The 12,363-nt window shown below is 50.4% G+C and overlaps 1 protein-coding gene across 3 annotated transcripts in view; it reads left to right on the forward strand.

The window, feature by feature from the left end:
• CFAP61 (cilia and flagella associated protein 61) overlaps positions 1 to 12,363 on the forward strand; it is a 481,993-nt gene that overhangs the window by 130,183 nt on the left and 339,447 nt on the right. For all 3 annotated transcript variants that reach the window (XM_033939263.1, XM_033939265.1, XM_033939264.1), the window contains one exon: positions 11,345 to 11,384. In XM_033939263.1, the coding sequence (XP_033795154.1) occupies positions 11,345 to 11,384 (40 nt within the window). The remainder of the gene's footprint in view (positions 1 to 11,344; positions 11,385 to 12,363) is intronic.

Raw genomic sequence — 12,363 nt, forward strand, 5'->3', positions numbered from 1 at the left:
AGACCTGACTTGACAGGTGACCAGGGGTTCCACAGGAACCAAGGTACTGTGATACCCAAAGTAACCTGAGAGTCCATGGCAGTGTATTGCCTCCTGAGATTTCAAGTGTGCCATGGCACACAGTTTGCAATACACTGCCTTAGGGCTTCAATTTCCTATTTATTGCTGTTCTGTGTCAAGAGCATATCTTCATTGGATTCAGACTAGGCAAGGTGAGAACTCATATTTGTCGCGGCACACTAGTCAGAAAGAGAGGCTCCGATATCAGCTGACTTGCAACTATCTGCCTTCTGCTGCCAGGTCTCCTGCTTTCCTCTTCTCTCCCCACCTTGGACCAGCAGCAGCATCTCAGTGTGATTTTAACTTAGCCACACAGCTGCTTCTAGCATTAGTTTAGAGGCGGTTTCATCAGGCAGCCTCGGGGCCTTTGCTAGGCTGCCCGCTTCGATGATGCAAGGCGGGCTGGCAGTATTTGCCTACAATAAGGTTGAGATACACCTCCCCCTCCGTATTCGCAGGGGTTAGGGGCAGAGCCGGCTCGCAAATAATATTCGGGCCGATTCTGCCCCTAACCCCCACTTCCCCTGGCTATTTTAAGCCCTGAAAGCCCCCCCCCCCCCTTAAGCCTTACCTGGTAGTCTAGCGGGTTTTCAGGCAGAAGCGATCTTGCCACACTCCTGCACTGTGCAGATCGCTCACAGGAAATGGCTCAAGAGACTACGGGAGCTCAAGGCAGCCATTTCCTGTGAGCAATCTGCATGGGGCAGGAGAGTGGGAAGTTCACTCCTGCCCTGAAAACCCACTAGACCACCAGGTAAGGCTTAAGGGGGGGGGGGGTTACAGGGCTTAAAATAGCCTGAAAAATGAAAATGCATTTTTTTGGTTTAAAACCGCAAATAAGCGAATCCGTAGATATGGAATTCGTGAATACGGAGGGGAAAGTGTACCAATAGCTGTTCTAGCTCTTCTCTGTTTATGGTTCCTTTGGCTACTCTATATAGTAAATCAAGTTTATCATCTTTGCTTGAACTTGAGCTCAAGCCTCTTTAAGTGTTTCATCTTCCTTTTGGGCTGTCTTGAAATTCCTAGGATTTTCTTCCTCACCATACCCAGATATGCTATCCAAAGGACCTGAAGTATCCTGATTGGACTCTTCTGCCTCCCTGTCTACTGCATCCCTTAGATTCTGGATATAGCACTGTTAGTACTGGGACTTAGACAGTTTAGGGTCTTTAATATATAAATCTAGATCTTGCAGTAGGAAAGATGTCTAGGAATGATTCTTTCAACTTTTCTGGCATGGTGTTTATCAAACTAAGCTTTTTTAAAGCTTTGTAGTGATTGTAGAGGTGATTAAGATGATTCTTGTAAGCACTTGGAGACATACAAGCACAAAGCTTGCATTTGCTCTAGTTATGCTCTGCACCCAAGCAGATTAAGCACTTGGAGTGAGTGTCAAAGTTCTGGATTTTTCTTCCAGATTATGGACATGGCTGGAATTCAGATTTCAGAGCCGTATCAAAAGTGTAGAAATAAAATAAAGGAAACAATTCAACAATAAACAGCATTGAAAGTAATCTCAAATTGAAGAGAAGAAATTTGTTATGAGTTTGTTTAGCATTGTTTGGCTGAACAGAAGAAAGCAAAACTGAGGAGCTGAGACCACTGTGCAGGAAGGGTGACACTTGCTCCTGAACTTTGAAAGAGCTGTTCTGTTCTAGTAATGTGTGATGACATCCTGAGTCAATCCTGTTTGTTGAAGAAAAAAAATAAACCCCCTTTTACTAAACCACGATAGCGGTTATTAGTACAGGGAACTGCGCTGAATGCTCTGCGCTGCCCCTGACGCTCATAGCAACTCTATGAGCATTGGGAGCAGCACAGAGCTTTCAGCGCGGCTCCTGAGCTAATAACCACTATTGCGGTTTAGTAAAAGGAGAGAAAGTTAGGTGGCTAGCACAGATTTTTTTTTACAGTGTTAGTCACCTAACTTGGTCATACAAACCTAGGCTTAGGGTTAACTGGCTATCCTTGTTTTGGAATCTGATGATCTACCCACTTCCATATATTTAATCGGTTTCTAGACAGTTCCCTGACCACCCTACCATTTGCTCAATCAAATAAAAGGCCTTCTGACTGTTCCCTTGTCTCTCTATACTCTGAAAACATCCTGAAAAGCTCCCAATGCCAAGCTGGCAGAAGGAGAGAGGCTTAGTTTGTATTTTCCGGCTCCATATGACTAAGGGGTCCTTTTATCAAGCTGCTATAGGGGTTTAACGCGCATAATACCACGCGTTAAACCTCCTGCTGCGCTAGCCACTAACGCCTGCATTGAGCAGGCATTAGTTTTTTAGCCGGCTGCGGGGGTTAGCGCATGATGAAATGTCCGACGCGCTAACCCCGCTAGCGCGGCTTGATAAAAGGACCCCTAAGTAGAAGGAAAGAAAGGAGTCAAGAAGCTATGTGAGGAAGTTCTGTAAGTGATTTTCAGTGCTTGTCAACTAAATGTAAGCCAGCTGATATTCAGCGCTATATAACTGACCAGGAATGGCGTTGATTGGTTAAATAGTACATAACTGCTAAATGCAAATATTCAGTGCAAGATCACCAGTTATTTATTTATTTAAAAAAAAATTCTTACTCACTACATCCTGAAGTTCTGAGCGAGTTACAAAAGATCACTCAAAATTTAAAACATATGGGAGCCCGAGACCTAGTGTCGAAGGGCGAAATGTAATACGGGGCTGATGAGCCTCCGTGTTGCTCGTCGGCAGGGCGGTTGGGGGGGTGGAGGAATTAGTGTAATGGCTGATTGGCCTGGTAAAAGGCAAAAGTCATCTTCAAATTCGATTGGTCGGGCCGGCGGCGTGCATGGGAGGCGAGGGGATAAAAGGGGGAGGGCTGTGGAGGACTCAACCGTTCGGGTCCTCCAGGGGGTTTTTTCCGACCTCCTGTGTCTGTTTTTGGCGGTGGCATGGCGGCGAGGTCGGCGATGGCTGGTGTGCAGCAGTCGGATGCGGTGGAGATTTCTTTCAGGGCTGGTGATTCCCTGATCGAAGACCCCGACGAGCAGGTGGGTTCGGGTTTTGGAGCGGCGCAGGGCAGACCGGAGCGCAGATCTAAGCGCGATGCGCTCTCGGCCATCGCGATTGCTGGATCCGCGGGCCGCGTGGGTGGGCGGTCTCCTGTGCCGGGGGTGTCCCAGAACGTGACTGCGCCGCGCAAAACGACGGGGAAGACTAAAGCTGGTGGGCGGTGCAAGTCGGGCGGGCGGCCGTCCGTTCGGCAAGAAAGCAGCAGCTCTGTGGCTACTGGTTCTCTACATGGGGCTGGGAGTGCGGTTCCTGTTTCCCTCGAGGCTTCCGGGGACTTATCTGAGCCTTTAGTTCTTCCTATGTCGACCTCCGGGAGCAGTGGTGTGGAGGTGCATGCGGCCCCGGTTTCGGGGGCGGAGGGGTCTGCTCGTTCAGAGGGGGGCGTTTTTCAAGCGTCACCCCAGCCTTCCACTAGCTGGGGCGCTGGAGCGTGGGGTGCTGCTTCTGGGGGGCCTTTGGGGTTGCCTTACGGGGCCTTCCCGTGGGGTCCTGGGCAGCAAGGGTGGTGTTCTGGGCAGCAAGGCTGGGGTCCTGGTTTGTTTTCTCCTTGCTGGGGCGGGGGTGTGCCCCCTGGGTGGATGAGTGGTCCATTGCCGAGTGGGGCTGGGGGTGCTGGTTGGGGGGCGCCTGGGGGTGGTTTCCTGGGCTCTGTTCCTGGTTTTTCTTCACAGAGTCCGCTGGCGGTGCCGGAGTCTCATTGGAGTTTGGTTGGCAGTGTTCCTGGACGCTCGTCATTCAGCGCCGGGGCAGCGTCGGATCGGCAGCACAGCGAGAGAGCTTCGGTTACTTCTGCGTTGGAGCCAGTGGCTGTTGGCGGAGGCACTGCTGGTCCCGCAGCTGATGTGGTGGTTGCTGGCCGTGGCGTCACTGTTGTGGAGCGTCCATCGGTGGCGTCGATGGAGGTTGTTTCCGGTGGCATCTCCGTTCCTGTGGAAGGACCTTCTGCTTCGGGTAAGGTGGCGCCTGCTGTGGTTGCTGGGGGGAAATCCTGTCATAAGAGAGGTAGGGGGAAGCGGCGGCGCAGGCGTGATTCCTCTTCATCTAGTCAGTCTTCCTCCTCGTCCTCCTCTTCCTCGTCGGCCTCCTCTTCTTTGGTTCCTGGGCCGGTTGGGGAGGCGGGTCTTGCAGGGAGCGGTAACGTTGCTCCGCAGGGGGAGAGTCGGGGCGTACCTGCGCTGGTGGCCCTGACGGAACTTTGGGAGCGGGTGCCGAGAGCTTTGCGGCGTAAGATTAGGTGGCGTTGCTGCATAGATATTTTTCGTCTTATGGAGGGTAGGGTTCATCGTCGCAGCCGTAAGAAGTCTAAGCGGGAGGCAGGCGCTTCCAAGCCCTATCCGGTCGCACGGTCCATTCTCAATTGGATCCGTTCTTTTATGCGGCTTGCTAGTGTGTGGGTTCGTGCGCATCCTAGTGATTATGGTCTGTTGCTAGCATATGCGGATTCTGTGCTTGACGCGTACCAGCGCTTCGGGGGCTGGACATGGTTGAACTATGATGAGGCATTTAGGGATAAGATGGAGGAGAACTCTCATATGTTGTGGGGTACGCAGGATGTTAACCTGTGGCTGACACATATGTCCTCCAAGTCTGGGTCGGCCTCTGGGAGTGGGGGTCGTGTGCCGGTGGGTGTTTCGGGTGGCGGACGGCCCTTTCGGTCCGGGACGGGGGTGGGATCCGGTGGGGGAGCGGTCAATGATGTCTGTTGGAGATTCAACAAATTGAGCTGCTCCTTCACGGACTGCAGGTTTCGTCACGCCTGCTCACAATGTGGGCAGCCACATTCCCTGCTTAAGTGCCCCAAGAAGCCGACTGTGGGGTCCGCGAGTGTTGGCAAATAGTGGTAGGTTCGGTGCAGTTCCCACGCCGGTTTGGTGGGCGCGTTGGGTCCGTGGCTGCGTCATTACTGGCCGGTGCGCATTGCTACGATGTTGGAGCGTGGTTTCTCGGTGGGTTTCGAGATACCGTTTAGGGGTGAGTTGTCGGGGGCGCGGTCGCGCAATGCGTCGTCAGTTTCTCATTTGCGTTTAGTAGTCCGTAGTAAGTTGGAGGAGGAATTGCGTTTGGGGCGGATTGCTGGTCCTTTCCGGGAGCGGCCGTTTGCGGTCATGATGGTGTCTCCGCTGGCGGTCGTTTCTAAGAAGGAACCTGGTAAGTACCGCCTTATTCACAATTTATCCCGTCCGGTTGGGTGTTCTGTTAATGATGGCATTCCGCGGGATCTGTGTACTGTGCGGTATTCTTCGGTGGACTGTGCCGTTCGGCTTATCCTTTGGGCTGGCCATGGGGCTCTGTTAGCGAAGGTTGATATTCAATCTGCATTCAGGTTATTGCCCGTTCATCCTCAGTCTTACCCTTTGTTGGGGTTTCGTTTTGAGGGTGCTTACTTTTACGATCGTTGTCTACCGATGGGCTGTTCTATCTCGTGCGCTTATTTCGAGATGTTCAGCACGTTCCTTCATTGGGTGGTTGTTCAGCGTGCTGGGTTGGATGCCGTGGTCCACTATCTGGATGATTTTTTGTTCATAGGTCCTCGGGATTTGGATGAATGTGGGCGCCTTAAGGAGGTTTTTGAGGCAATGGCCGATGAATTTGGAATACCTTTGGCACTGGACAAGTCCGAGGGTCCAGTTACGTCCCTGGTTTTTCTGGGTATTGAATTGGATTCTGAGGCATTGGTGACTCGCCTGCCGGTGGTTAAGGTTCGCAAGTTGCTCGATCTTATTGAGCGCGTGTTATCCGCCCCAAAGACTACTTTGCAGGTCGTGCAGTTCCTGATTGGCTCCCTTAATTTTGCTTGTCGGGTCTTGCCCATGGGTCGCGTTTTTTCGCGTCGGCTGGCGGCTTCCACGGCCGGGGTTCGGGATAAGCGACATTTTTTGCGACTGTCGGCTGGGGTGCGGGCGGATCTCCGCATGTGGGCTTGTTTCTTACGTGATTTTAATGGCTGCTTGCCTATGCAGGCTCCGGAAGTGTCTAATGGGGATTTGGAGTTATTTTCTGATGCTGCGGGGGGAGTCGCCTTTACTGTCAGGGTGCCTGGTGTGCTGAGCGGTGGCCCCAGGATTGGGTGGCGAGGGGTATCACGCGTAATATCACGCTCTTGGAATTGTTTCCCTTCGTTGTGGCCTGTGACCTGTGGCCCGACAAATTGAGAGATAGGCGTGTATTATTTTGGTGCGATAACCTCGGGGTGGTGGAGGTGGTTAACAGACAGACGGCTCACTGCCTGTCGGTAGCTGTGCTGGTCAGAGCGTTGGTTTTGCGCTGTTTGCGTCTCAATGTGTTTCTTAGGGCTCGGCATGTGCCCGGTTTGCAGAATAGCATTGCTGATGCTCTCTCTCGTTTCCATTTTTCGCAGTTTCGATGACTGGCGCCAGAGGCTCACGAGGAAGGTTCGGCGATGCCGGAGCATTTGTGGAGACTGGTCGAGAAGGAGTGTGGGAAATGCTCTGTCTGTCGGTAGCGCCTGCTACCTGGTCGCATTACTCAGCTGGTTTTCGTGTGGTTTCTACCTTTCTGTTCAGCAGGGGTTGGGTTCCAGGGCATGTGGCCGAGTCCTATCTTGAGGATTTTGTGCTGGATTCTAGCAGGGCTGGGGTCTCTAAAGGGGTGGTGCAGGGGCGGTTGGCAGGGTTTGCTTTTTTCTGTCGGGCTCTGGGTTGGAATTGTCCTTCCTCGGGTTTCGTGGTTCAACGTTTGTTGCGTGCTCTGGGGAGGGTTGTGCCTTCCAGGCCTGATTCTCACTTGCCTATTCAGCATGATTTGCTCGTTCAGCTTTTGTTGGTGATACCTGATCTAGCTCACTCTTCTTACGAGGCGTCCCTTTTTTGAGCGGCTTTTTCTCTAGCCTTTTTTGGGGCATTACGGGTGGGGGAGTTGTTGGTTAGTGTAGCTGATAGGGCTAGAGGGCGCGGGTTGTTGGTTCAACATGTGCAGCTGGGGGACAGTGAGCTCCGGATTTGTGTGGCTAGTTCTAAGACGGATCAGGCCGGTCGTGGCCAGTGGTTGGTGCTCCACCGGGTTGTCCAGTGGCTTGTTTGAACGAGTTTTTGGCGGTGCGAGTTGCGTTTTCTCCTATATTATTTGTTCATGCGAACGGGTCCCCTCTTTCCAGGTTTCAGTTCTTGGCTGTCCTTCGTTTGGCCTTGGTCCGCTGTGGTGAGGACCCTAGGCGTTATGGCACTCACTCATTTCGGATTGGTGCAGCCACTAGTGCTCGTGCCGCTGGTATGTCGGAGGCGGGCATTCGGCGGTTGGGTCGCTGGGTGTCTGGGGCTTTCCGCGGTTACATTCGCCCGTCGGGTTCGGTTTTGGGACATGGGGGTAGTTTGGTGGGTCGGTAACGGTATCGTGGGGTGATGGGGCGAGTATTTGTTCTGTTTGTGGCTCATTTGTTTTTGTTTTTCAGGTGCTGTTCGGAGTAGTTCTGTGTGGATAATCGGCCATTCCTTTGTTCATTGGGCAGGAGAGAGATCTTTGTTGCGCCCTGGAGGTCGACATCTTGGACTTGGCCATCTTGGTGTGCGGGTATCTTGGTGGGGTCAGCGCGGCATGAGATGGCATCAGCTTTTGCCTTTTTTGTCGCATTTACGCGCTTGTCCTCGTCGTCCGGATGTGCTGATTATTCATTTGGGGGGTAATGATGTTGATTCGCTGTCGGCCAGACAGTTAGTTAACGTCATTAAGGATGATTTGCGGGTTCTTTTTGCCTGGTTTCCGGGTACGCATGTGCTTTGGTCGGATGTTATTCCGCGCCCGCGGTGTCTTGCGTCCCGGTGGTGGACTAGGGGGTTGGCGAAGTTCAACCGTCAGGTAGGGAAGTGGGTCCAGTCGCAGGGCGGTACACAGTTGTTGCATGGGTGGGTTGACGTCGGTTGTGGTGGGCTTTTCCATAAAGACAGGGTGCATTTGTCTGACATTGGGTGGGATTTGCTTTTAGATGATTTTGCAGTGGGTTGTGAGCGCGTGTTGGGTTTGGGTTAGCCGCTGCTCTGTGGTTTTGGGGGGGGGCCTGTGGGGCCACAGGCCTGTGGCGGATCTCCCGAGCTACTCGGTCATTGGGGCTCATCGGGTGATGAGCGGTGGGCCGGTGGGGTGCCGTGCCTGGTGGGGTCAGGTGACCCGGCTAAAGGGGCATGAGGGACATGCCACCCCTCTGACCCTTGTTGAAGTGGCAGGGTCGAGGGCACAGAATGTTTTTGTTTTGGTAGCTCGGGGGGAGCTCTTGGTTTTATGTTAATTAAAATTGTGATGATATTATAATATGTTAATTTACTATTAATAAACTGAGCTGCGGCTAATTACCAAAAATAGAGTTGGCGTGTTTTGTTGAATAGTTAGGATGGGTGTTAGGGGATCTAGGGTATGGGTCACAGGGAACAAAGGAGCTCATCCAGATCCTGTTGTTAATGGGAGCCCGAGACCTAGTGTCGAAGGGCGAAATGTAATACGGGGCTGGTGAGCCTCCGTGTTGCTCGTCGGCGGGGCGGAGGAATTAGTGTAATGGCTGATTGGCCTGGTAAAAGGCAAAAGTCATCTTCAAATTCGATTGGTCGGGCCGGCGGCATGCATGGGAAGCGAGGGGATAAAAGGGGGAGGGCTGTGGAGGACTCAACCGTTCGGGTCCTCCAGGGCGTTTTTCCCTCCCACTCTCCCTTTGTTTTCTTGTTATCAGGGGTAGCTCGGGGCGGATCTCCTGAGCTACTCGGTCATTGGGGCTCATCGGGTGATGAGCGGTGGGCCGGCGGGGTGCCGTGCCTGGTGGGGTCAGGTGACCCGGATAAAGGAGCATGAGGGACATGCCACCCCTCTGACCCTTGTTGAAGTGGCAGGGTCGAGGGCACAGAATGTTTTAGTTTTGGTAGCTCGGGGGGGAGCTCTTGGTTTTATGTTAATTAAAATTGTGATGATATTATAATATGTTAATTTACTATTAATAAACTGAGCTGCGGCTAATTACCAAAAATAGAGTTGGCGTGTTTTGTTGAATAGTTAGGATGGGTGTTAGGGGATCTAGGGTATGGGTCACAGGGAACAAAGGAGCTCATCCAGATCCTGTTGTTAATAATTCACACTAGACAACAACCCAGTAGACAAACAAAATACAATCAAATAACAAATAAACTAAAAGCCAGTTTCAGTGCATTAAATCTATATGCATTAGATCGACCTCACCCTTCCCATTTGTATGAGTAATATCATTCAAACAATACTGTTTTAATCAATTTCCTAAAGTTTAGTAAGGATGGAGCCCTCTTTGCTTCAAGCGGCATTTGTTTGAAGGTTCCTTCGTTAAAACAAGTGAAATTGGCGCGACATCATCACTCAATGATTGCGATTCAAGGCATTCAGTTGTGGAACACATTCCTTCAAGCAGCAATGTGTTCCACAACTGAATGCCTTGCACCGCAATCATCGAGCGATGAAGACATGCCAGTTTCACTTGTTTTAATGAAGGAACCTCCAAACAAAGCTGCTCATCAAAGCGTAAAGTTTGAGTTGGCTGATATAGGTTGAAGAGATTGCTTATCACTACTAGCTTCTTTGTTTGCCATAGCTTATAAATCAAAGCACTTTAAACTCAATTCGAGCTGATACAGGTAACCGGTGAAGACTGACTAAAAGGGGTTGTAACGTGGTCCTATTTTGAAGCCCCTACAATTAATCATGTTGTGGCTTTTTGTACCAATTGCAATGCCCGAATTACATACTTAAGTAAATCAAAGTAATGAGCATTGCAAAATCAAGAGTAGGGATCAATATTGCACTTTTAACTGTTCGAAAGTTCCCTGCAGACAGAAAGGCCCTGATTCTGTAAAGGACCCCTGGGAGAGGTGTCCTATACAGAATCGGGCCTACACTAACCCTGATTCTGTAACCGGCGTCCATGTTACAGACGCCGGTTAGAGAATTGGGTTAGAGTAGACGCGGCCGCTACACTTATCATGGCAAGGGATAAGTATAGCCGCCACCTGTCCGAGTGCCGGCAGGAGGGTGCCCAACCCCTACTGCCGGAACACCCCCCCCCCAAACTCCCAATCGCTGGCAGGAGGGTGCCCAACCCCTCCTACCGGAAAGCTGCCTCCGCCCCCCACCGAAATTCTTGATCGCCAGCAGGAGGGTGCCCAACCCCTCCTGCTGGAACACCCCCCCCAAACTCCCAATCGCTGGCAGGAGGGTGCCCAACCCCTCCTGCCGGAAAGCCGGACCCCCTCTGGACCCCCCATGCTAACGACCCCCCCGATGACTCCCCTAACCTCCTCCCCAATTAACCTCCCCCCAACTAACCTCCCCCCCAACTAACCTCTAAATTGTTGGCCGGCTGGACAGGTCTTGCTGCCGTCCAGCCGACAGGCTCTAGAAGCCTGGGCCAATCAGGCCTTGAGCATAGCGTGTCCGCCCATCCCCACTAATCCTAAGGCCTGATTGGCCCAGGTGCCTACGAGCCTGGGCCAATCACATGCTATTTGTGCTGAGCATAGCCCAGCAAAACAAAATTGCTCCCAACCTGGTAATTTATAATGGGTTGCCGGAGTTTTGTGCATCCTGCCCTAAGTTTATGCTGGCCAAAAATAAACTGGATATTGGCCTGGCGTTGAATATCTCTGGTCACTGCCAACTGCAAGAATTAGCTGGCTTGCCTCCCGTGGTCTGAATATCGACTGTACAATGTCTTTTTTTAGCAACCGAATTCTTGGCAATACCAAGCTGACTGAAGGATAGAGACTTTCCTTCTAAAGACTATAAGATCAGGTGGATTTAGATAGGTGAGGTTTTGAAGAGGTGTCTGAGGAAAGGGAGATTTTTGTTATAAAAGTTTGTAAATGAATTTCAGTGCTAGCCAATTAAGTTTAGGGCTCCTTTTACTAAGGTGCGCTAGCGTTTTTAGCACACACACAAGATTAGCGCACTCTAGCCGAAAAATTACCGCCTGCTTCAAAGGAGGCAGTAGCGGCTAACATGCGCTAAAATCGCTAGTGCACCTTTCTAAAAGGAGCCCTTAGGCACCCAATTTTGAGTACCCTAAATGTTGGCAATTATATTTTGGTATCCTATATTTAAATTAGTTTTAAATCTAACTACCTCCATTTGGCTGAAAATGAACTTAATTTATCTGGCTAGAATTGGAATGGCTAAGATGGGTCTTCAGTGCCCTTTTAAATATAGGCCTCCTTAAAAATATGCAATAGATTTCACATAGACCTAGAGATTTTTTTTTTTTTTAATACTCTTCACTTTTATATTTGCAGGGCTTTGGATTTCCTAGATTTTGTGTTCAACCTTTTCCCAGTAAGTACATATGCATGTGCAACACTAGTGGTCTGCAAATAAATGTAAATCCAAAGTCAAAAATTAATGGCTATTTTGTTCTTTTAATTGTCTTTCTTTCTGAATAGGAATGGTCAGCATTATTTCTAAAGGATCATCAAAACACCTGTTTGCCAGGATATCCATAAATAATATTCAGAAACAGCACTGGCATGAAAGAACTTGAATTTAGAATGTCACCTGTGAATTTTCAGTGGCATTATGGGCCTAATTCTGTAAATGGCACCTAACTCCTAGATGCCGCTCGATACAGATGACAAATCAATCATTTACAGAATTGTGTTTACTGGCGCTAATTTGACTTAGGTGTTACTAGGTGTCCTAATGGTAGGCACTGTTACAGTAGGCCAATATACAGGTGCCTACCACAGACACTGAAAATGTCCTTTATGCCTTCAAACATGCCGTTGTCACACCCCTCTTCAAGAAACCATCACTGGACCCCACATGTACCTCCACCTATCGCCCCCATCTCCCTCCTTCCCTTCATATTCAAGTTATTTGAACATGCTGTTCACTGCCGTTGCCTGGACTTCCTCTCATCCCATGCTATTCTGGATCTACTTCAGTCAGGCTTTTGCCTGCTACATTCCACGGAAACTGCCCTTACTAAAATTTCCAATGACCTGTTCTTGCCAGATCCAAAGGCCTCTTCTCCATCCTCATCTTTCTCGATCTGTCTGCCGCCTTTGATACTGTTGATCATCGCCTACTTCTTGATACACTATCCTTGTTGAGATTCCAGGGTTCTGCCCTCTCCAGGTTTTCTTCCTATCTCTCCCATCGCACCTTCAGTGTATGCAATGGTGGTTCCTCCTCCACAGCCTTCCCACTATCGATTGATATACTTCAAGGCTCTGTCCTGGAACCACTCCTTTTTTCAATCTACACTTACTCACTTGGAGCACTGATCTCCCACAGCTTCCAGTATCACCTCTAT

The sequence above is a fragment of the Geotrypetes seraphini genome, chromosome 3 (assembly GCF_902459505.1).
Source record: "Geotrypetes seraphini chromosome 3, aGeoSer1.1, whole genome shotgun sequence".
In the NCBI taxonomy this organism is placed as follows: domain Eukaryota; kingdom Metazoa; phylum Chordata; class Amphibia; order Gymnophiona; family Dermophiidae; genus Geotrypetes; species Geotrypetes seraphini.